Source organism: Penicillium argentinense, assembly GCF_028826775.1.
Source record: "Penicillium argentinense strain IBT 30761 chromosome Unknown utg000011l_segment0_segment0, whole genome shotgun sequence".
Classification (NCBI taxonomy): domain Eukaryota; kingdom Fungi; phylum Ascomycota; class Eurotiomycetes; order Eurotiales; family Aspergillaceae; genus Penicillium; species Penicillium argentinense.
In genome coordinates, this window is record NW_026622670.1 from 2043877 (window position 1) to 2067815 (window position 23939).

The 23939-nt window shown below is 53.7% G+C and overlaps 8 protein-coding genes across 8 annotated transcripts; 3 read left to right on the forward strand and 5 right to left on the reverse strand.

Annotated features, from left to right (window-relative positions):
• Positions 1 to 1052: 1052 nt before the first annotated feature.
• On the forward strand, positions 1053 to 2669 carry N7532_011784 (histidine--tRNA ligase; the record flags this gene model as incomplete). Its single annotated transcript, XM_056624275.1, has 2 exons — positions 1053 to 2327; positions 2388 to 2669. 2 exons carry the CDS (start codon positions 1053 to 1055, stop codon positions 2667 to 2669), a joined length of 1557 nt encoding a protein of 518 aa, XP_056469263.1.
• A 357-nt stretch (positions 2670 to 3026) lies between these two features.
• On the reverse strand, positions 3027 to 4613 carry N7532_011785 (putative ubiquinone biosynthesis monooxgenase (Coq6); the record flags this gene model as incomplete). The annotated part of the gene is made up of 2 exons (XM_056624276.1): positions 3027 to 4378; positions 4442 to 4613. 2 exons carry the CDS (start codon positions 4611 to 4613, stop codon positions 3027 to 3029), a joined length of 1524 nt encoding a protein of 507 aa, XP_056469264.1.
• A 443-nt stretch (positions 4614 to 5056) lies between these two features.
• N7532_011786 (sorting nexin-4) lies at positions 5057 to 6678 on the reverse strand (the record flags this gene model as incomplete). Its single annotated transcript, XM_056624277.1, has 2 exons — positions 5057 to 6244; positions 6385 to 6678. The coding sequence occupies 2 exons, from the start codon at positions 6676 to 6678 to the stop codon at positions 5057 to 5059; spliced, it is 1482 nt and encodes a 493-aa protein (XP_056469265.1).
• A 558-nt stretch (positions 6679 to 7236) lies between these two features.
• On the reverse strand, positions 7237 to 9817 carry kexB (kexin kexB; the record flags this gene model as incomplete). Its single annotated transcript, XM_056624278.1, has 2 exons — positions 7237 to 7996; positions 8070 to 9817. 2 exons carry the CDS (start codon positions 9815 to 9817, stop codon positions 7237 to 7239), a joined length of 2508 nt encoding a protein of 835 aa, XP_056469266.1.
• A 1292-nt stretch (positions 9818 to 11109) lies between these two features.
• On the forward strand, positions 11110 to 15319 carry N7532_011788 (uncharacterized protein; the record flags this gene model as incomplete). Its single annotated transcript, XM_056624279.1, has 6 exons — positions 11110 to 11643; positions 11669 to 12347; positions 12415 to 13682; positions 13734 to 13859; positions 13919 to 14121; positions 14179 to 15319. The coding sequence occupies 6 exons, from the start codon at positions 11110 to 11112 to the stop codon at positions 15317 to 15319; spliced, it is 3951 nt and encodes a 1316-aa protein (XP_056469267.1).
• A 1075-nt stretch (positions 15320 to 16394) lies between these two features.
• On the forward strand, positions 16395 to 17499 carry trr1 (thioredoxin-disulfide reductase TRR1; the record flags this gene model as incomplete). The annotated part of the gene is made up of 2 exons (XM_056624280.1): positions 16395 to 16416; positions 16490 to 17499. 2 exons carry the CDS (start codon positions 16395 to 16397, stop codon positions 17497 to 17499), a joined length of 1032 nt encoding a protein of 343 aa, XP_056469268.1.
• A 733-nt stretch (positions 17500 to 18232) lies between these two features.
• On the reverse strand, positions 18233 to 21421 carry aof2 (putative lysine-specific histone demethylase Aof2; the record flags this gene model as incomplete). Its single annotated transcript, XM_056624281.1, has 1 exon — positions 18233 to 21421. The coding sequence occupies one exon, from the start codon at positions 21419 to 21421 to the stop codon at positions 18233 to 18235; it is 3189 nt and encodes a 1062-aa protein (XP_056469269.1).
• A 727-nt stretch (positions 21422 to 22148) lies between these two features.
• Positions 22149 to 23585, reverse strand: N7532_011791 (TVP38/TMEM64 family protein; the record flags this gene model as incomplete). The annotated part of the gene is made up of 3 exons (XM_056624282.1): positions 22149 to 22500; positions 22599 to 23018; positions 23113 to 23585. The coding sequence occupies 3 exons, from the start codon at positions 23583 to 23585 to the stop codon at positions 22149 to 22151; spliced, it is 1245 nt and encodes a 414-aa protein (XP_056469270.1).
• Between the last annotated feature and the right edge of the window lie 354 nt (positions 23586 to 23939).

Consider the following 23939-nt stretch of genomic DNA (forward strand, 5'->3'; position numbering starts at 1 on the left):
GGGTCTACAGCTTGGTTGTAGGAGCGTACTACAATATAGTAACGAAGGATGCTGGGAGACAGATCAGACCCTTCCTGGTCTAGACGCAGACATTGACAGCCACAAAAGGCTTAAGCTTTTCACCTAAGAAAGTCTCCCCTTGCCTGAGAAGGCTCCGTCCTCGTGATCTATGTCTACGAGTAAAGTCTAGACTTCTACCCTTGCGGTTTAACTTATTGCCGGGCGAATAGTGTCAGAACATCAGCGTTGCCGGCCATAAAGGGCAGTATACACTGTTTTCCTCTTCGTAGTAGGTCAGAACTTCACCTTCCAAGCGCTCCTGGCAGCTCAATGATACCAACCTTATTTTCACCTTCTATCAACACCGAGATACCCGCGATAGAAGTGTCCCCGCTGCTTCAGACTATTCCTTTTGATCCTAGGTAGTGCAAATTTGAAGAATACATCACAGGAGTGTTTAAATCATAATTATAGACGATAACTTCTCAGATTCCAGTGTCGAATTAACTTCACATAATCAGCACCCTGCAGGCATCGTCAATGGTGGCTTCACGTGTGCCACTTCGTACAGCCCTAATAGCACAATGCATTCCTGACTACCCTCCTATGTGCTACCGTGTAATGCTTGAATTATCTTAAAATTTACACATATTTACTTCACAAGCAAATTGCAGTTCATATTCCACTGCTAATGTCTAGGCCGGCCGCTGTCTGGACTGTGCTTCTATGCCCGGATAAATTATCGGAACGACTTTTAGAAAGCGGAAAGAAGGCCCGAAAGAACATTTCGGGCAACCACTTGGCTGCTTGCCCAGAATCGCGTGCCTTTTATGCCGTCCCTTGCTGGAACTCTACGCTCTACACGGCGAGCAATTGCGAATAACCTCGGTGCAGCTTCCTGTCGTCTGACTCATTGCCCAGTCCCTGCCCAAGGCCTGCGTGCGACCTCGAATCAAATTTGTCTCCGTGCCCCCACCATCCCCCACCATCAAAACTACCCCCGCCGCACTCGATACTTTTCGTCAATCCCTCGCTCCGATCTGATCGACACAATGGGCAAGGATAAGACCTCGTTCAATCTCAAAACCCCCAAGGGGACCAAGGATTGGGCCGGTTCCGACGCCCTCCTCCGAGACCGCATCTTTTCCACCATCGCCGACGTCTTCAAGCGCCACGGCGGTACTGCCCTCGATACCCCCGTCTTTGAGCTGCGCGAGATCCTGGCTGGCAAGTATGGCGAGGACTCCAAGCTCATCTACGACCTGCAGGACCAGGGCGGCGAGATCTGCTCCTTGCGCTACGATTTGACCGTCCCCTTCGCCCGCTGGCTCGCCATGAACTCCGACGTCCGCAACATCAAGCGTTACCACATTGCCAAGGTCTACCGCCGTGACCAGCCTGCCGTTAGCAAGGGTCGCATGCGCGAGTTCTATCAGTGCGACTTCGATATCGCCGGTGCCTTTGACCCTATGGTCCCGGATGCGGAGGTGCTGCGCATTGTGAGCGAGGTGTTTGAGGAGCTAGGTTGGAATGGCCGTTATACAATCAAGATCAACCACCGCAAGATCCTTGACGGTGTCTTCGCTGTTTGCGGTGTGCCGGAGGACAAGATCCGGCCCATCTCCAGTGCTGTTGACAAGCTGGATAAGATGCCATGGGCGGATGTGCGCAAGGAGATGGTTGATGAAAAGGGTCTCGACGGTGCTGTCGCGGACCGCATTGAGACATATGTCATGCACAAGGGTGGTCGTGAGCTGCTCGACCGTCTCATGAAGGACGAGACCCTCAACGCCAACGAGTCTGCCAAGGCCGGTCTGACCGATATGGGTCTTATGATCGACTACTTGGAGGCATTTGGTGTGCTGGATAAGATCTCTTTCGATATGTCTCTGGCCCGTGGCCTGGATTACTATACTGGTGTTATTTACGAGGTCGTCACCGAGGGCTCTGCCCCCGCCGTGCAGTCTGACGCCCCGGAGGCTCAGAAGGTGCAGAAGTCCTCCAAGAAGGACAAGAAGACTTCGGAGGACGATGACCGATCCAACGACCCTACTCTTGGAGTCGGCAGTGTCGCTGCCGGTGGTCGTTACGACAACCTCGTGGGTATGTTCCTGCCCAAGGCTCAGATTCCTTGCGTTGGTGTCTCATTCGGTGTCGACCGTATCTTCTCGATCACCAAGGCCCGTCTTGAGCGTGACCAGGCTGCTCAGGGTCTCCGCCGGAGTGAAGTTGACGTCTACGTCATGGCCATCGGTGGTAAGGGCTTCAACGGTATGCTCAAGGAGCGTATGGAGATGTGCCAGAAGCTGTGGGACGCCGGCATTAAGGTAAATACTTCGTAACTTCTGATCTCTGCATCAAAAGGCAACCCACTAATGTCTCATCAGGCCGAGTTCAACTACAAGCTGAAGCCTAAGCTCCAGCAACAATTCAAGGCTGCCGAGGAAGGCGGCATTCCCTTCGGCCTGATTCTCGGCGAGAGCGAGTTGGCCGAGGGTAAGGTCCGTATTAAGGAGCTTGGTCTCAAGCTTCCCGATGGCCACCCTGAGAAGGATGGCGTCGATATCGAGCTTGTGTCTCTGATTCCAGAGCTCAAGGCCCGTCTCGAGAAGAAGCAGTCCGGTTCCGAAGTCAGCCTGGCACAGCAACTTCAGGGTATGCAGGTTTAAACCAGCAAAAAAAAAGTGCGGAAGCAGGCGTTTCATTTCCTTTCTCATTCCATTATATCTCATCTGATCATGGCTAGCATTACCCCCTCTAAAATATAGATCACCTCATATATTCCCCCTCTTGCATTCCGGACAGTACATCACATTGAACCCTCTTCACTGCATTATGGTAGCTGCATCGTTAGAGTATGGCGCTAACATCACATCACATCCACTGTGGATCGAAACCTTTGAATGGTGCTCTAGTCTACAATGTACGTCTACGGATTCATTGTATGAAAGGATTTCAAGTAAATATTGGCTGATATTGAACAAAATTGAAATTACATATACAGTGTAGCCATACAAGACAAAGGCCTAATACCCCTCAGCATTCTTCATCAAGAACGACTTGACAAAAGGTAACCGATCAATCACATCCAAGCCCAGACTCCGGGCCCAGGTAATAGGTCCTTGCCCGGGAATGGTGTACATCTTATGCAGCAGATCACAAGCACCACCAATCTTAGCATTAGGGAGATACCGCTCGGAAGAGTAGCGCTCGAGAGTGAGCAGATCGCCAATATCCATGCCGTGAGCCACGGCGTACTCTATAGTCCGCGAGAGTGCAGCCACATCTGCAAGGCCAAGGTTCAGACCTTGTCCGGCGAGCGGGTGGATAACGTGTGCCGCGTCTCCGACCAGAGCGACGCGCGGCGAAATATACTGCGAGGCGTGACGGAAGCGAAGCGGGAAAGAAGCGACGGTTCCTTCTTGCACGCCGATGGCGGAAGGTGGCTGCAATTCTTGCGGGGTGTGCTGGAGGCGCCAGATAAGTTCGTCCTCGTGGGAGAATTGGTCGGAGGAACGCTCCATGCTGATCATGTATTTGAGATCGGTCATGGAGAGGCGGAAAGCGGCGTTGACCATGGCCAGGAAGGCGGGGGTTGGGAGGGATTTTAGGTAGGCTGCGTTTTCCGGTGTCGTGGACCAGACGAGGGTGGCATGGTTGTTCGGGAGGGGAAGTAGAGCAATTGGTCCGCCGAGTGAGGGCAAGAAGCGCTGGTAGGCTGTGCGCGCATTGGCAGGGAATGTAGGTTTGTCTGATTCACCGAGGGCAAGGGTTGCGACAACGCCGTGCCGGTTATAGTCCCATCCCTGTGTGCTGATATCGGCGAACGAGCGAACAGGGCTGTTGATCCCGTCCGCACCAATAAGAAGCCTGGCAGCAATGCGAGATGGCGACTGCGACTGCATTCCGGCGCCGGTAGGCGCAACGGAAAGGACGGGCCAGGCGGAGAGATCGGGTCCCTCGGTCTGGAGGTCGGATCCGTTCTCGATAGAGGCAACGGTGGTGTTGGAGAACAGAGTCAGGTTCTCGTCACCGGAGGCCTCAATGCGAGAGAGCAGGCCGCGCACGAGATTGGCGTTCTCTGTCATTGTGGCGACTGTGCGCATCTCTTCAAATGGAGAGGTCTCCATAGACCAGTCAAACGATATTCGCGATCCCGTCTCGCCATCCCACACCTGCATGTCTTGATAATCCTGCACCCGCTCGGTGTCAAGATGCTCCCACGCACCAATATTGCGCAAGAATTCTACGGAAGATGGTGTCAAGCTGCTAACGCGGTTGGAAAACTGGCTCGAATCGAGATTCCAGCTGCGGGCTTTGCGGAGATCCTGGCTTTCAACGAGGGCGACCTTCAGCTTTGATGTAACGGGAGAAGCACCTGCAGAAATGCACAAATTAGCTTTAGATCTTGAAATCAAATAATAACAGCATCACGACATACGAAGTGCTGCCAAAAGTCCCAGGCCTGCCGGACCACCCCCGACGCAAACCACATCGTAGATTTCCGGAGCTTGGCTTCCTGTGGTGCCAAATCGTCGCCGGCCAGCGCCAACGCCATGTCTGCATGACGGGCAGACATACGGCCGCAGGGCGGCTCTCGAAATCGGGCGCATTGTGCTTGAGGATTGGAACGAGGGAAATCGGATGATTGAGGATCGTGGAAGAGGGAGGGGACGTCCGCGGTGCAAACAGTACAAACAATGATCATCGCAATGGACCATAGAGCATCAAGTCAATTAGGTCTTGGTGCGAAGTGTTGTCGGGATCATCATGTCTGATAATAGCTCGCTTTCCTTCTCCACGATTTACTTTACTGTAGGCATCTTGGTACATTTTCTAATGCGCAAACTGCCCAAGGTATTCGTGCCAAAGTGCCTCTACTGAGATAAACTCATACTACCAAAATCTCATCAGCTGTCGAATCATACGATTTCGAATCTAGTATAGTGTCGGCAGAAAGCAACAGTGCCATATTGCGGTTATGGAATGGAATGACAAGCTAGTCGAATAAATCGGAATAAGCTACAGCTGAAGCGATCGAAAATCATGGCCTCCTCTAGTGGGCTCCCAATACTGGATCGGCATCCAGATCAAAGTCGGCATCGCCCTCCATCTCTGCAATAAAGCGCTCCCATGTTGAAAGAACACCCTGGTAGAATTCGATATGCGAATCGGCAAAACTTCCAAGGGAATCACGGAACTCCACAGCCTTGATGCGCTCAAAATCAGCGACCTCGCGCACTACTTCTTCATCGAACATTTCCGACGTAGTCTTTGCCGATTCAACCTCACGGGTGAGTTCATCAATCCGGAGCTCAAGCTTGCGTACCCGCTCGCGACGGGATTGCTCGTGGTCGACGCCGCGCATATCCTCCATTTTGGAGCGAATGAAAGAGGCCGGAGATGAGGTGAGAGGATTGGATGCGTAGTAAGCTGCTGGATTAGCGGCGAGGGTGTCACGCTCGGCCACTGCTTTATTGCGATAGTCCACCAGAGCTTCGAAGTCAAGCTGCTTCTGCTCTCGTGTTTTGAGAAGGGCTTTGACAGACAAGATGTAGGCTTCCATGTCGCGCAGCGACCCCAGATAATTCTGATCGGTGTGATCCTTCAATCCCCGCACTCCACGCGCGGTCTCTTCGACGGATGCCGCGAATACCTGCAATGGCATTTCTACTGCTGGCTCAAGAGGAACGAGCTTGCGGAACTGCGTCGCTAACTCTGTGTAGTCGGTCTCCAAATCGGATTCTCGCCGCGCGACCCGCGCCACGGTCTTTTCGACATGTGAAAGGTCTTCATCCAACTTATCGGCCTTCTCCTTGACCTCAATGAAACGTCGGTCTGGCTTGTGTACCTTGGTAAAGGCGTTGACGAAGCTGTCGGTGAAGTTATCGAATATCCCAGTGCCCGCAGCATCAGTATTGGTGTTTGTAGTAGTGCGCGTGCTATGCAGTCGTACATGGGCATTCCAGTCAGGCGATTCCAGGAAGATGATGAGAAGGGGGGCTCGGCGGAGCACGGGGTGCAGTGTCAGGCGCTTGAGGAAACGGTGCAGCGACCAGGCGCGTCGTGTTGTGAACTCCGGGCCGAACCGGTCTCCTCGGACGTACTCCATCTTGTGTTTGTCCGGCAGTGGCGGGACCGCGCATGCTGGGTATTCGCGGTAGAGCGTCTTGTACAGGAAATAGAAATCGGTAAATCGTCGCCGTACACTGAAATCAGGCCTCTGGAATGACTTAAAATCGGTCTAAGAAGTTTGGATGTTAGAAGTGGGCTGTCGACAACAATCCTGGGGGATACTGGAGCGGGCAGGCAGCAGTGGCACCTATCACGATGCGATTTCCTTGAAATCTCGAAAGAAATGGTGGGTCACAATAAGGTACTTACATGTGTTGTCACGAGATATGAGATATATGTGTCTTTCGTGCCATCGTTTTCTTTCAGCGGTGTGTCGACACGACACTCCAGCACACCGTCTCCGATACCAGCCAGGTCCACGGCGTCGGCCAGCGAGCCGGCCTGGGGTTCTTCGTGAGCAGAGCTCATCCTTCGCTTGCCATTGGCATCATGGTCAAATGACGATGGCTCTTCCGCATCTGTGCCGGAGGTCGTCGGTCGAGAGGCATCGCTTTCTGGATCGTGCTTCCAGGAGACGCTGTCGAAGTCGTCGTGGTGCTCCATCGTGCGGGGAAGGGGCGGTCAACCGTGGTCACCCGGCGGTGTTGTTGTTGGATTTGTTGACTGCAGGAATAGAAGCACGATGGTTGTGAGAAGTAGTCCAGAGAGCGACAGCCAAATCCAAAATGGGGTGGGGGCGGAGACGGGAGGAGCTGGGGAGCTGTGGGAAGCTGATGATCGCAAGGCGGAGTCCCGAGGGCGGCACCATCGTCATCGGAGGGGCCCAGTTGGGGTACTACACTTTTACTTGAGTGCTGGCGTGCGGAAAACGAGCATTTACAAATCCAGAATCCAAAAAAACTTCCTGTCGATTGGAATTTTTGTTATTTCATGATTCTATGGCTCCTCTTCAATATGCACAGAATCCCATGGTCGCATTCCTTCCGCGAAACGCGATTGATACTACCAGTATGTATATGGGACGCCAGGTAGCCGATCCCATCTAAGCCCATCCAAACAACAAATGCGGTCATGTCCCAGAAGTTCGATATGGTTCCGATATGCCACACATGCCATAATCCAACCCCAATGCAAGGAAATGAATCATACAAGAGCAAATTATCACTTTTCGGACAAGAGATGGCTGCCGGGGGAGTCGTCCTCGCCTTCGTCATCCTTTTCGGAGATGTTGGCTAACCGATCCCGGTAAGGCTCATCATCGTCTTCACTAAAGACTTCTTCATCGCTCTCTCCTGCGAATGCGTTATATAGCTCACCGCCACGGCGCTGAGTCCGACCGGCCCCTCCAGTCATGGGATGCGTTTCATCCTCGTCTTCAATCATCTCGAACTCATAGTCATCCTGGGCGTTGGTGCGGCGACGTTTCTGTCGCTGAAGCTGGAAGTAGACGCCGAGACCGATGAAGAATACAATGATCATCGCCAAAGATGCGTAGATCCAAATTTGGGTTCGCTTCGAGGCACCAAATGAGGGTAGATAGTTGGAGATAGCGGAAGACGTAGAGGTGGGAGAGGCAGTGGGAGAGGTGGCATCTGCAGGTTTGCTCGTGTCCAACTCCTCCGCTGGGAACGTCTCGCTCGCTTGGGGAGGCTTTTGGTTGACAGGTCGGTCGTGTTGATCGTCTGGATGAGTGGGAGTGCTGGTCTTGGTCGGTACGGGCTGCACTGTGGTTGTTGCCACATGAGCTTCCTCGTAAGGATGGTCATCGTCGTGATCGTTAGGCAATGGGTGGAGCGGCTGATCGGTCCCATCAATGGCCTCGCCCCAAAGGTTGAGTCTCCAATCCACAAACTGGCCAGAATGCTCATTGACAACGGTGTCTTTGACAATGACTGACCATTCACCCACAGGCGACTCGCCCCTGATGGTCGAGTTAATCATCAGATCCAAAGGGAAAAACGCAAAAAAAAATGAGAGAAGCTAAGTCTACTTACCAGTGTGCAACAGTCATGAATGTCCAGTCTTCGTAGCCAACATTTTCTTCGTCATTTCGGCGAGGAACACTCAAATGACTGATCACTCCGCCAGGACTGCGCAATTCTACGCTGAGGTCACCGCGACGAGTATGGTTGACATTCATCGTCACCGTAACATGCTCCAGGCGCGCAAAATTGGCACCCTTCATCTGATCCCCAGTAACAATGTAGCGACTGAGCAGACCCTGGGATCCTTGGGGAATGTTATTGTGAACGCGCAGCCAAGGCGAGTGGTACCATGCTTGCGGCTTCACGAGCTCCCAGTCTCGAGCCTTTTGGACCAACGCATAGGTATCGACCTTTCCAAAGCCCCAATCATGGCTGAATTTGCGGCCCGATGGAAGTGTCTGCCAGCTTCCGTCATCCTCATGAACGGTAACAGCGGTCTCCACCATCAGGTATTGCACATCGCGCCATGTGAGATCGGGCCGCACACTGAGAGCCAGAGCGATTGAACCGGCAGCAAGGGGTCCGGCCGCAGAGGTACCACCGTGTCCTGCGAAGCATTCGTTTGTACCGACATCTGTGGTGTGGATTGCGCTGCGGCCTCCACTACTATATGCGACCACCAGCTGAGCAGAACATGACTCTGAGTATGGTGGGTGATCTCCGTATCGATCAATCGCGCCGACTGTCACGCTGTAGATGCTGTTTGTGTAGCCGTCGAAATTGCAGTTATCATCGTATGTCGCACCGTTACCGGCTGCAAACACAAAGACCGAGCCCTTTCCACCACGACCCTTCTGCACGCCGTTCACCATTGCACGCTTAATCAGCATGCCAGGTGCATCCATGGTCTGGCCATCATCCATAGGTCCCCATGAGCAAGAGTAGATGTCGTTCTCTTGAAATTTATAGTTGATAGAGGCGGCTTCATCCTCATCAGAGATAGCCGCAGACAGAATTCGAATGCCGGAGATCTTGCTGTCATACGCAACGCCCACGCCGCACACATCGTTCTTGGAGGCGGCGATTTCTCCCGAGCAGCGAGTACCGTGTCTATCGTCGTCGAGTACGGGCTTGGGTTCGGGGGAATTGTTATTGTAGTCCCACGAGCCCTCGGCAAAGTAGTTGGGTTTCAAATCTTCGCTGTACATGTCCAAACCATCGTCAACCACCGCTGTAATGACGCCTTTGCCCGTGACACCGTCCAGCCAGACGCCCGTGACATTGAGATCATGACCTGGCTGGAGGGCATTGAAAAGGTGCCACTGGTCTTTGAAGATCGGGTCGGTGATGCCCAGGGTCGACATAATGTGGCTCTGGGTTTCGAGAGTCTTCATTTCATTCTCGGTTATGAATCGGGATGCGACGTCAGGGATTGGGGGCGGAATGCGCTTGTGTAACCGTTGTCTGGGACGCGCGAGCTTCTCTGACCACAGAATCCCATCGAGGGGGTCTGCACTTCGAGCTTCAATAGGGTTGCCTGACCGTCGCCGCAGCTTGCGCTTAGCTCGGAGGTCATCCAATAAGGCATTGAAGTCGTCACTCTGCTCCCGGGGCAGTGAGAAGGTGTGGTGGCCCTCCAGTTCTCCGATCTGGCCTTCATGTCGGGCACCGAGGGCACGTTCAATATAGGACGGGGAGGTAGAATCGTCGATATGGAGGGCGAAGAATTCACGGGATTCGATGGCGCGCGGGTGGGCATTTGCGGAAGCCGCGCCGACTAGGCTCAGCGCCACGGCGATGCCGCCAGCGACACGCATGATGAAGGTTGCTGAGGCGAGGTTTAAACACTCGCTCTCACGATGACGAGGAGGATATCAGATGCACCGCTGCCATGAACGGAGCCAGGGCCTTTACACGAAACGGAAAGGTGGCCCAAGGAGGTTGAGGGGAGGTGCGGAAGGAAGTGGCGAGCAGGAGGAGAGAAATAGGAGGATCGTCGGGCGGCCGACGAACTCAAGACACACGGGACCCTGATGATCCAGCACCGAGTCCACGATCGCTCGACGGGCTTTGGGGAAACAAAGAGGTCGACTAAGTTGGAATGGTCGTGAATAGGAAGAGACCACGGTCGCGGATTTGCCTTGGCTTACGTACCCCAACGCTGAGTACTGCACGGTCCGAACTCTGCCAGTAAAATAGTAGGCAGCAGTAAGATGGCAGTGCTGATCACCGCCCGACACGGCCAGGTACGAGCAGCATCTATGTATAGCTCGTGTTAAGTACGAGACCTCACATCCTTTCCCGACTTGACCGCAAAGGGTCGCAAGTGCTAGTGCGAGCGCGTCCTTGCATGCGGATTAAGTTGCCCGGCCATTCTGTCTTTGGATCGCGACTCCACCGGCCCAATCTATACTCCGGCCGAACACTATACAGACTATACAGAGTAGAGTTGGTACGTGGGAAATAAATCGACAAAATAAAGTATCTGTCGACGATTAGACAAGTACTACTAGTAATTTCACATGTAGGCATACCAGGCACCGCTAGGCAAGACGTTGTCCCGTCAGAGCGCTCCCAACGGCCCCGCGCGAAGGCTGGGAGATCCCAGCCACCAACTTCGGCAGTATACTGCGACTTCCCGATTTTCCTTCCTCATTCCTCTCATCATCTCCCCATCCCATTCTCCCATTCTTCACCTCCACTGTCTCGGCCACTCCCGACGCAGCATTCTTCATTTCTATCGTTTTCTGCTCCGCGTTCCAATCCCTGGTAACTCTGGCGCAACTAGGTCTCGTTCGGGCGATGGTGTGGTGAACTTGCGTCACGTTAGGCATCAGGCAGAGCGAGATCGCGACCGCGACCGCGCACCAGACCTTCAGGACCCTGGAATCTTTTAGAAAACTGACGGTATGTTGATTTTTCCTTCCCCCAAAACTGACCAACTTCAATCCAAGCAATGGCTGCATGAACAAAACTGACGGGACTCCCTCTAGCCGGATCTACACTGGCAATCACAACAATCCACTTTCGCTTTCGCCTTCACCCGGCAAGAATCGACCGTGTGATCTGATTCTCGCTAAAGCGGTAAGAATAGAGAATGGCCGCCGCCATGGTTCGCGACTCGCCCGACATGGCAAATGGTAGCGGCCGTTCGAATGGCACCAACGGCGCGCGCACGGCGTCAGGATATCGCAGATCCTCCATGGCCGTGCCTAGCGTTCCGCAAGACATGGACGGCTTTGATGACGCATACGAGCATACAACTGCCGATGCCCCTCGCGAACGCTCTGCGTCCAAAACCGCATCCACTGCGAAGTCCACCGATCGAGCAGGCCGGTCCTTCTCAGCACGAGCTCGCGATTTGCCGGCCAATGACGGAAACTACACAACACGAAATACCACTCTGCAAGCCCCTCCCGGGCTCTCAGACGAATCAACCACTCCTCGAGGCCTTCCGCCTACTGAATATATTCATGAATCCGACCCCGGAACACAACCAAAGGAAGACAGCCTGCCATCCCCGGAAGTTCCTGCGGCACAAGCAAGCATGCCGGCCTCGACGAGGCGGTATAGCAGCACTCGATCGGCGCATGCTCCTCGAAAAGACTGGGCTTCGGACCGTTCGCCGCTGCAAAAGCTAGAGGTGACTCTAACTGGAATTAGCAAAGAAGAAAAAGCGAGCCCGAGTGCAAGAGGCTGAGATGCGAGCCCGGGAGCGCATGGCTCGTCAAAAGATCGAACGCGAAAAGGCCGAAGCGGCTGCTGCTGCCGCCACTCCTCCCCAGCCGAGTGTGGAGCAGAGCATACCTACAAAGAGTCGTGCAGCTCCCGGTCCACCCAGAAAGAGCGAGCGGAAGAATGTTGTTCTTGACAACCCTACACCTAATGTGCCTCTCGCCGCACCGCGACAGCCCGAGAGTGCCGCCGTTCCCGCATACAGAAACCGTGCTCCTTGGGCACCTATCCGCAAATCCTGGGAGCACACGTCCACGGAGAATGACTCTCAGAAGGGCAGTGTGAGTCAAGGCAATTCTGGGCATGTCCCGAATGTGGTAATGAGCGACGAGAGACTGGAGACGCCCCCTGCTGCACGAACGGCACAGGATAGTGTCGAATCTCACTCCAAGAAGAAGCAAACCGTTTCGTTCAATGTACCTCCACCGACGCCTCCGCCAATTTTTGAGTGGAAGAATGCGCCTATCGCAAGACTGAGCGCAACTGACTTTGATCTCCAAAGCCTTGATATGGATCGGAGCAAGGCATGGTGGGAAGGCGGGGGTACAACCAACCGTCGCAAGAGCAGAGCTCTTCCAAAGAACTACAAGACACCAGCTCAGAAACTAACAGGTAAGAAGCACACATCCCGTATAGTCTCACTATTGTCAAGTTTATGGGCCCTAATAATGGCAATTAGGTGTGACTGCGCACAAGAACTTTGAGCCACGGTTGTTCCTTCGATGCGGTCCCCTTCTCCGCTACACTGGCATCAAAAAGGTCACCACTACCAGTACAGCTGGCACTTTCGAAAAGGATATATGGCGAGGATCTGTTCTGATCGTCACGAAAGACACTCGTTCCTCTTACGACACTCCACCTACACTTAGGCTCTTCTCTCAGCCTATGGATCTTTTGCCCCCACCACCGGCTGAGATTAGCGGTGAGCATCTGGCACCAGAATACATCGATCCAACTGCTGGTCTCATGAAGGTTGGGCGTGATGGACGGCCGCTTTACGTGAAACCAGTTGACCACCTCGAAGAAGAAGTTGACCTGTCTGCTGTGGAGACGGATGATGGCATCTATGAGCTCTCGCCAAGTCAAATCGACTACAATCCCGAAGGATCCAAGCAACCCATTCCTGCTAACCGAATCAATTCTGTGGATGGCGAAACGGCCGGCCTATATCGCGATATTCCCGGTGTCCGCATTTACGCTGACTCCGCGAGAGACGTGACTTTCTGGAGATTCAACCTCGAGGTCGAGCTTACCCCGACCCAGCAACGTATTGCGTACAGAATCAATCATGGACCAGCACTGGGATTCTGGGTGCCTGCTGAGGGTCAACCGATGAACATGATGTTCCACAGCGGTAACGGGTTCGGCCCATCTGTTGACTCCAACCGCTTCTGTGGACCCGATCCGCTTTGGCGAGATATCCTTAACGAGCACCAGACACGGCCGTTCCATGTGATGATTGGTGGTGGAGACCAGATATTCAATGACTCCATCTTCACGGAGTCGACATTTTTCCAAGAATGGATCAAGATCAAGAATGCTGCGGAGAGATACGGTGCCCCGTTGACTCCCGAGTTCCGTGCTGAGCTTGAAGAGTTCTACCTGCAACGCTATGCCGCCTGGTTCTCGCAGGGTCTTTTCTCTCTCGCCAACTCTCAAATTCCGATGATCAACATGTGGAATGATCACGAAATCTTCGAAGGATTTGGCTCATATCATGACGATTTCATGCAGAGCGCAGTCATCTCGGGTCTCGGAAAGATTGCATTCAAGTATTATTTACTGTTCCAGCACCACAGTGTTCCGGAGGAGACCGAGGCCGATGAGCCAAGCTGGCTTCTGGGTGCTCAGCAAGGCCCATTTATTGAACAAAGAAGCCGCAACTTGTTCATGTCTCTTGGAAGCGATGTCGTTCTGCTGGGTCTGGATTGCCGAACTGAACGGAGGGTAAGATATAACTGTTCCAGCTTGGCGCAACATTTTCTAATTAATTCTCAGAGTAATGAAGTTCTTTCCGAAGCAACCTGCGATCGTATCTGGGACCGCTGTCATCAGGAGATTGTCAAGGGCCAAACCAAGCACCTGGTCGTACTCTCCAGTGTTCCGATCGCCTATCCTCGTGTAGTAAGTATACCTAGATCGCTTCTTTTGTGTTTGACCGTATCACCTAACCGACTCGAAAGGCCATGCTCAAGAACTTCATGAATAGCCGCAAGTCTATCGGCAAGGCAGGGATGCTCGGTGGCCTAGTCAACCGATCCGGAGGCCACGTGGAGGTGTATGATGATCACTGGGCGGGCAAGCATCTCAAGTCAGAGCGGACCTGGCTGGTTGAAGACTTGCAGGATCTTGCAGCCGAAAAGTCCGTCCGCGTGACCATCCTCAGGTAAGCTTGGATCATTTCTCCCGCCTGGACATCCTATTCTAACAATTTATCTTGCAGTGGCGATGTTCATCTGGCTGCCATCGGTCAATTTTACTCCAACCCCAAGCTCGACGTCGCCAAGGATCGAGACTACCGTTACATGCCAAATGTTATCTCTTCTGCGATTGCCAATATGCCAGAGACGGATATCATTGCGGATACGCTCAACAAGCGTAACACGGTACACCACATGGACTCCAACACGGATGAGGATGTTATCCCGATCTTCACGCAGGACGTGAACGGAAAGTCCCGCAACAACAAACGCTTGCTTCCTCGGCGCAACTGGTGTTCGATTCGGCAATACCTTCCCGGATCAACACCATCGAGTACTCCCGAACCGGAAACGCCAGAGGCCTCGGAGCCTCGCCCTGGCAAACTTCAACGTACCCTGTCTCTGGGCCGAGGTGATAAAGGAGCAAACCCTAAGCCCGGTCTCCTACGTCGGCTGTCTACCAAGGGACCGCCTCCCACTCGAAACATGAGTCTTGGGCGAAACGACAATGCACCCCATCGTCGAGCCAGCGTCGATGCCGTCGATTCCTCTTTCCCCCGTCCTCGCGAGACGAGTGACAGTTATTTTCCGGGAGCACCTGCCGAGCCGCAACCGGGTCGCTTCCACCGTCGACCGACCAACCTTAGTGAGAAGGCCAGGAAATCTGCCAAACAAGGCGATGATGGCGCTGGCGCCTTTGTCGATCTTGAGGGCGGATTGGCCATCACCTTGAACATGGAAGTGAACCCGTACGACCCATCGGGTATTACCGTTCCGTACAAGTTGCTCGTTCCTGCCCTGCGATATGTGGGCAATGATGATGACCCGCCCCCTACCCACATTGTCAAGGGCTGGCGCAAGTGGCTCAATATGCCGCGTCGCAAGAAGGCCGCCCAGGCGCAGGGTGAGAGAGAGGGCACAAGTGAGGAGGATACTGAAGAAAACGAGGATGATGACACAGTCAACAACACTCGTGCCAATGCTGCTGCCTCTCGCCAGTATGAAGGGTACCCGGGGAGTGACGAAGATTCGGAGGGAGAGGTGCCGCAGCGGCTACCTGCTGAGGCCCTCGCCGATGAGTCGTCCATTGACGAGTACGACGAGGAGGAGCACTGGCAGCCCCCAACTCGGGGCAAGAAGATGTTTAGGGGCTGGATGAGTTGATATTTTTGTACAATATGATGAGTTACGACAGAGTCGCCCTTTGGCACTCTTTACGATTTGATGAATACCAAGATAGTCGAAACTTTGCGATTTGCACAAAGGTGCAATTCATTTACGAATCAAATTTGACTTTTTCTCGACTCTCACGGATTATCAGATGTAAGATTTATCTGGCGGCGAGTAAGTCTGAACTGAACTGTATGGATCAAATGTTGTGACCACATTACATTCATTTGAAAGTATTATGGTCGGAGTACCAATATACTTCACATGAAAATGTATTAGGGTAACATGGCCTGGCGGAGAGGGACGGTACCTTGGCACTATGTTAAAACATTTTCATAATATATGAATAGTATAGTAGTGTCGTGCACTGGGGACACCTGCTTATCAGATGGTGGCTAGACTCGAAGCTTAGAAATGAGCTCCAGCCCTATCAGATGTAATCAATCAGGATCTTTGATCAGAAAAAAGTACCCTGATACCATAACCAGGGCTCCACCCAGCTTCGACCGCCCTCGGGAGAGCCTCAGATGGCGTGATCCCGAGCCGAGGCGGAGGAAGGCGACGGTGTCCAGTCACCGCATCATGGAGCTTGCCCTGGGCAGAAAGCAGTCTCATCCAGACTGGTTCTCCTTTGAATAGGACGAGAACGGAATGGATGCCAGTAGTTTCGGAGGCGGAACCGCGGCCGGAAAGTGAGGTGATTCACGTTACGTCAGCGAGTCTCGGCCTCGTCACGTGGGGCGTGCTTAGAAAGCGAGGGGCCTCGACGCGGGCAAATGATTAATTTGATGGTTTTGCAGAAAAACACCGAACTTCCTTGATCTCATCATCAAAGTCCCCACTTCCCCTCTAAGCCAAAAAAAAAGGATCCCGTTTATATTCCCCCTCTTCCCGACGCAACACCTTCAAGCTGTTTTCCTCCGCCTTCCGTCGTTTCCCCTCCGCCCTACGATCCATCGGATTGACTGCTGCCGCGGCCTCTACCGTCCACCAACAGTCTCCTCCTTCCTCGGTCTTTTCAAACCCTTTCTCGACGCCGGCGCGCGTCAATTGCATAAATCCAGCCAGAATGGTGCACTCCAAGGTTGTCAGTAAGTAATTCGGCGTTTAACTCTCCTGATTCGGAGCGTGTTCAAAGGCTTACAATTTTTTTCTCTTTTGCAGTTATCGGATCGGGCCCCGCCGCCCACACGGCCGCCATTTATCTGTCGCGTGCCGAACTCCAGCCCGTCCTGTATGAGGGTATGCTCGCCAACGGCACTGCTGCCGGTGGCCAGCTGACCACCACCACCGATGTCGAGAACTTCCCCGGTTTCCCCGACGGTGTCGGCGGCCAGGAGCTCATGGACAAGATGCGCAAACAATCCGAGCGCTTCGGTACCGAGATCATTACCGAGACCATCTCCAAGCTGGATCTCTCTCAGCGTCCTTTCAAGATGTGGACTGAGTGGAACGATGCCCCCGGTAGCGAGCCTGTCCGCACCGCCGACGCCGTCATCATCGCTACCGGTGCGAACGCCCGCCGTCTGAACCTGCCCGGCGAGGAGACCTACTGGCAGAATGGTATCTCTGCCTGCGCTGTCTGCGATGGCGCTGTCCCCATTTTCCGCAACAAGCCCCTCTACGTGATCGGTGGTGGCGATTCCGCTGCCGAGGAGGCCATGTTCCTGGCCAAGTACGGCAGCAATGTCACCGTCCTTGTCCGCCGTGACAAGCTCCGTGCCTCCAAGGTCATGGCTGAGCGTCTTCTGGCCCACCCCAAGTGCACTGTCCGATTCAACACCGTCGCCACCGAGGTCATCGGCGAGAGCAAGCCCGGCGGTCTCATGACCCACCTCCGCGTCAAGGACGTCGTCAGTGGCCAGGAGGAGATCGTCGATGCCAACGGTCTGTTCTACGCTGTTGGCCACGACCCCGCCAACGCCCTGGTCAAGGAGCAGGTCAAGCTCGATGAGGATGGCTACATCGTCACCCAGCCCGGTACTAGCTACACCTCCGTCGAGGGTGTTTTCGCCTGCGGTGACGTCCAGGACAAGCGCTACCGCCAGGCCATCACCAGTGCCGGAACCGGCTGTGTTGCCGCTCTGGACGCTGAAAAGTTCATTGCCGAGGCTGGTGAGGCCCAGCCCACCGTTGAGACCAACGACGGCTACAAGTCCAACCCTGCTCTCTAAATACTACTCTCATAACGTCCCCCCCCCTCCCCTTTGTTCTCCATTCCTCACCTACGTTTCCTACCCTCATGATCTCGATTTGTTCTGCAGAATAGCACGTTTAGAAAGAATGCGCGTGCATTTCTAGACATTGTTTTGTTTGCGAATCGATGCCCCATTTCGCGTGCATTTTTCACTTTTCTCTCATGGTTGACGGATTCCCTTACTTGCTATTGCTACATTGTTCGAAATATTTTTCATTCCTTTTTTTTTTTTTTTTTTTTTTGATATCGGGTGTCCTGGGTTAATCTGAGATGATCGAGCGGTCCTTGGCTTCAATAGATCGGGCTAGCTTGTGTGGAGATTCGGTGCCCATAGATATAGAAATAGACGATATTCCCCATGTCAATTTGGTCAGCGTAGGAAGTGATGTAGCCTTAAAAGGACTACAGTCTAGTACATCTTAAATGAAAGTACATTGGGGTTACCCCTGTACAATGTGACGCAGGTGCTATATCAAACGAGGCGCAAGATGTGCCATCAATACAGGGATCTTTGAGCACGAGCAGCAAACAATCTGAAGGCAACACTGATTGTTTTGGCTTCATCTAATACGCTGTGTACATTTGAAATTTGAGTTGTAATGATGATGATGATATAATAATAATAATATTGTGGTAAGGATCGTGAAACAAGCTAGCATAGACCGATCTACCCCACTAGTATATACAAATGTCGAGATCTTGATTCGGCACTACTCAGGAGGTGCCTCCCACTGGTCAAACGGATTAGCGGCGCACCACTGATCCTTCACTTCGTATGACCTTCGCTCCCACTCCAGAGCAACAACCTTCCACGCCTCCCAGGACTCATCATTTGTGCGCCGGTTCGTTTCGACCTGCTCGAGATATGGCTGTTTCTCGGCCGGTGCAGCATTGCGCCACATCTGGCCCAGCGCATGTCGAATCTCATCGCGGCCTGCTTTGGCGGCGGGGTTCTTGCTCGATGCACGGCGGGACTCGTCGCATTGATCGCGACATTTCGCCCAAAAGTCCTTCTGGTATAGGAGGAAGGGGTTCAGACCGGCTTTCGGTGGACGGGGAGGCATCTGGCCGATTTCGGCATAGATGGCTGTCCACATTGCCTGGTCGTAGGCTTCGCGGCGGCGTTTGTCAGTCGAGACGCGGGAGGGAGTGGTGAGTATGGGGGTGGGTTCGGGTTTCGACTCGACGGCTGTGTTTGGGTCGTTTGGAGAGTGGGTGTTGCTTTGCTTCTCTGGGACGAGTGGTGTGGGGACCTCGATGGGCCCGATAACAGACTCGATGATATCTGAGGCTGTACGGAGTCCGGAAAGGTAGGCTCCGTGGACAGTTGCGGGATGTGTGCCGCATGTAGCTTCACCTGCGAAATGCAGGTTGCCAACTGATCGCGCCATCAGATCGTAGTCTTTAGGCAGAGCCTCGGCAGCTACATAGGAGTAGCTGCCCTTTGTGAATGGGTCGGAAGCCCAACGGGTGATGATGGTTTCGAGGGGGTCGGGAACGACAGTGTGTTTGAAGACATTGCGTAGCTGGCCGGTGACCTCGGCGATGGTCTCAGCATCTGGTGTCACTTCCGCTTGATGCGCGGCATCGCCTGCCATGAGGGCAATCAAAACTGGCAGCCCCGTGGTTTTGAGGCAGTTCCAGAAAAGATAGAATCGGCCGCGATTCGCAGCGTAGTCTTCTTGCAAGAGACTGTCGGGGTTGGGTGGTTCTCGGAGAAGACCGAACATGTCGCGCTCCGTGTCCCAGAAAGGCTTGTCGAAGACGAGAACGACCTTGTTCATTACACCAAAGCCGAGTCGTCGGATTGCTCCGGTTTTCCATTCGGGAAGAGGGGGGTCGAACTGAACGGTGTTATGCTTGAGAGTGCCAAGGGAGCCGCTGTACACGACATGGTCTGCCACGAACTTTTCTCCGTCCTTGCAATGAATCACCGATCTCTTTCCAGAGCCGGTTGCATCGTAGGAGATTCTCTGCACAATTTTGTTGGTGCGGACATCGAGCTTTGTCGGTAGAGAATACAGTCCGTATGGCAGTTGTTGGTAACCTCCGATGACTGTTGAGTGTTCGCCCTCGAACTCGTTACCGATATCCTGGTCCCACCCCGACAAGCTGAGCTTGGCGACATTGGCTGCATTCGCATACTCGAGGTTGGCGAAATGCCAATTCAGAAGTCGAAGGTCTTTGGGAGTCAACGGGAGCATGTGCTGATACTGCTTCACTCCTTCGTCCATCACGGCCCCGAGAGTCTGTTTCCTCGAAACACTGGCAATGTAATCGAGGTTAATCGTGTCTTGGGAGGAGCAGCCAGGATTCAGTTTCCATCCCGTGGCCTGACAAGTGAGAGCAGCAGGATGCTCCCTGGAAGGGCTCAACTCTGCTGCGACCTCATTATTTGTCTGCAGGTCTGCAGTTTTGTGCCCGACACCGCGACGTCGGCGAACCTTTTTGGTGGGGACGAGTAAATCGATCGTTCCTGCGGCGCGTGCCTCTTCGTATTGTCGTACAGTGAGGCCATCATCCACTGTCGATTCACGGCCATTATCGATCATCTCACGATCACCTTCCGCGGTGGGAGTGACGAGTGATTTGATTCGATAGGCACCCGTCCGGTCTAGCACGTCGTTGTACAGCCTTTCGTCCCTGGCATCTTGTACTTCGTGGACCGGTTCACCATCGACGTCGTAAATCGTCGAGATGTCTCGTAGCAAGTGATAGTGGAGCGCTAGCTGCCCACGCACGATCTGGTCCAGAGGATTGCCATGGTCAAACCCCACAATGATCTGTGCACCCATTTCTGCTTTGGGTGTGAGTCCGGGTGGTAGCATCTCGGATCTGAGGCTCTTCAGTGGGTGCGAGTAGACTCGGCCACCAATTCGTCGCCGGCCCTCTAGCACAATGACACGCGGGACCACATCGGTATCTCGATAGTGATGAAAGAGGCCTTCAAGCTGTCGTGCACAGCCAAGTCCTCCTACACCAGCACCGATTACCACGATGGTGGGGCCTTCTTTGCGTCGACCGCGTTTGAAGGTCACTGCAGGCATGGGGATCTCGACGCAGCCGAAGTTGATGTATCCGTTTCGTGACAACCATTCATATGCGAACGAGGCCAGGTTCATCCATCGATATTCTTTTGCGCACCCGAGAGCTTCCTCCCGGGTGACACCAACCATTGGATTCACCGTCCACAGTCGCAGAATCCCGTTTCGGATGTTTAGGTAGATGGTGACGTGCACGTGGCAGAGTTGGTCTTGCAGTGCTTCCTGCTCCTTCCTGTGCAATGCATACGGATCGAGCCGAGATGCATATGCGGCGGCAACACATTGTTGACCGTAGACGTATGGGGGAAGTCGTGATGGGATGGAGGATCGCGGTCGAACTTTGGACAAATCGATCTTGTCGCTATCCAGCACACTCACACCTGCAGTGTGGGCCGGGGTAGAGGTAGATCGACCGGGAGTAGTGGGTGGAGAAAGCGATTTTAAGGGTTCGTATGACGAGGTAAGGGACATGGACACGGCAGACTCGATGGGAGTACTGCTGCTCCCAGATATTTCTCCATGCGTGTTGTTGATTCCATGCATGATGTTGAAGATGGGTGTCAGCGGCATTGCACCCAGATGAGATGTATCTTTCTGGTCTTCTATCGAGGTCGACGGCTGAATTCGAGCAAGGGCGGCACGAGATGTCCGAATCCGCTTGGTAGGTGGCTCCAGGTCTTCTGCCGGAGCCTGCACCGGCATCGCCTGCCCCATCCCATCAGAAGTGTGCACACCATTCTGCACAGTCAGATGATCAGTTGGGGTCTGCTTGCCCCGATCCCCAGACTGCGCAGAGATACTACTAGTAGTAGTATCCAGATCCTGGATTGCCTCGGTTGATCCCGCGACGCCCATTTTCACCGACGAAAAGTTGTACGAAGGCGGCGTCTGGACGACGGAGGGATGAAAATTGGAAGAAGACATCGGATGCAACTATTGAATCTGGTAGATGTTTATGGGCGTAGGTTGGTGGCAGCGGGGCAGTGAATCAACACTTGTGAATGAATATCAAGCCCGCACGAACTCGAGATCCGGCGTCACCACAGCCATCGATATTCACTCATGATGTCTCTTATCAGGGTATAAAGGATAATTGAGAGGCGTTTCGGTGCGATGTAGAACCGAACATAGCTACTATAAAAGTTAGACAGGCGGTATATTGGACATGTTTGCAGTCTTTTTCTCGATTCTTTTCGCAAGTACCTGAGATAGATATTGCATGCACCGGAGGAGAGGGGGATAACGGGAAACATACAGACCGGGACCAGTCGCCTCCCCCAGCCAAACCCTTGGCGATTGAGAATCCGACTGGCATAAACCGAGGAAACCCAATTGCGTGGCGCGATGAAGGGAGAGGAGGACTGGGCCGCCTTGAATCGCGATTCCTCGGGCGGTGCGTATTTCTCAGTCCGCTTGCGGTAGGCGGCCCCGACGAGTCGCCCAACGACTCTCGGTAGATACTCGCCTCAATACTCGTTGTGTATGCAGGAAACAACGCGCTGTACAAGAGCATGGAATGTACTTGATTGTCCTATTGTGCAATGCCAACTAATATAATGCAAAATATGATTTCTATCCCACTTTAGGCGTTCCGCTCGACGTGGTTGTGCAGCCCATACGCCTCATTGGCTACGCCTGGATATTCATCCGAGTCATTATCCGTAAACTCATCATGGTATGACCGTCGGTTGGTCTTCTTCCACGGTTTCGACTGATCGCTTTCACTGTCTTCCTCGAGTGCGAGGTCAAGGTCGTCGTCCAGCTCGAAGCCGATGCGCTCCTCCTCGTCCCGAGCAAGCATGTTCGCAGCCTCGTTGGTATCGTCGTCGTCAGAGAATCTGCGATGCGGACGATGGGCTGCGTGATCGGATTGGAGCGACTGCCGGATTTCGGCGCGCTCTTTCTCCTCGAGCTCTTTCGCACGGGCGAGTGTCCTGCAAGAGGGAGCATTCCACCGTTAATCTTTGTGTTCGATCTGATGGTTCGGCGAGATAGAATTGAACCACCAAAGTATGAAGGGGGAAACACGAACCTGTTGTAGATATAGTATCCGGTGAAGATGCCAACAGCCACCGTGACGATAATACTGATGATGTTGACGGCCTTAGAGCCCCCACTCATTTCCTCGCCTTTCTCGGATAGCAGCCGCAGGCGACTCCCGACAAACGCAGGCACCAGCAGCTTCGGAGTAATAATCGCCGTGGCCAGACCGTACATCAAGGGTTGAACGGTGGGAAATGTCGAAATCGCGCCATTGCAAATGGAATAAGGCAGGGGACACAGCCGAATCATGCAGAGTAGCTTCAGCCCGTCATATTTTAAGGTGAGCGACAGGGCCGCGAACCGCTTGTCGCGTTCCATCAACCGGTTCACAAAGCCCGAAAGCACGGTGCGGGATACATAGAATGAGGCGGTAGAGCCTAGAATGGTCGCCGTGGAGTACAGAATCCATCTTGAGGGTGAGGGGGCACAGTTAGCGATGGTTTGCTCTTCCGTCCGGGAAAAAGACGTCAGGGTCCAACAGGGTCCAGCGGGCGTGAGCTTACCCTTTCCACAAGCCAAAAATAAACCCCGCCACGGTGCCAAAGGTCGACCAGCCCAACAATGGCGGGAATGAGACGAAGAATACACAAAGCCAGAGCACAAACGCTACCAGGAAGGAATGCTCCCATTTGTTCGCGACCGGGCCAAGCCAGACGAAGAGCTTGCCGGTCAAGATCATGAAGCCAATGCCCAGCGCACCAACGCCAAACGACGCGGCGTAGAAACCAATTTTTTGCCAGAGAGTCATCGATTCCCAGCGATCCTTCATATTACCATAGTATTCCTTCACACGGTTCATGGTGCGCTCGCGAAAGCTGGCCGCTTCGCCGCTGTTGGCCCAGCGGGCAGCGGAATCGCGTCTGCCGGACCAGGCCGCCTGTGCCTGTCCATCGCTATCAGGGGGTTCTGGAAGTGGCTCTGGCGGCGAGTCCGACAGAGCCAATGCCCGCGCCGTGGACTCATAGTCCGCAGGCATGATGGGCAAGAAGTTGGGGTATGAAGAGCGGAAATTGGAACAGGGATCGGATCGATCTGGGGGAGCTGGAGATCGGCGCTGTGGAGGCGGGAGCAAACAACGGGACAAGAGAACCACGCCGCAGGTGCGGAGTCGAGATTGATGCAAAAGAGAAAGAATGAATGTGGAGAGGCCCCGCGATCAGGGCCGAGTGGATGGGTGAGGCAGAAGCCAAGGCGTGTGTCGGACTCGAGGGCAAGCTGGTCTCTGGGCCCCAGGCGGATCCGCCGGGGGCCCAACTCGTTTGCCTGCTGGACCAAGACTGGATCGACAGCTGATAAGATTGCTGCTCTAATAGGAAATTCAAGTGTATAC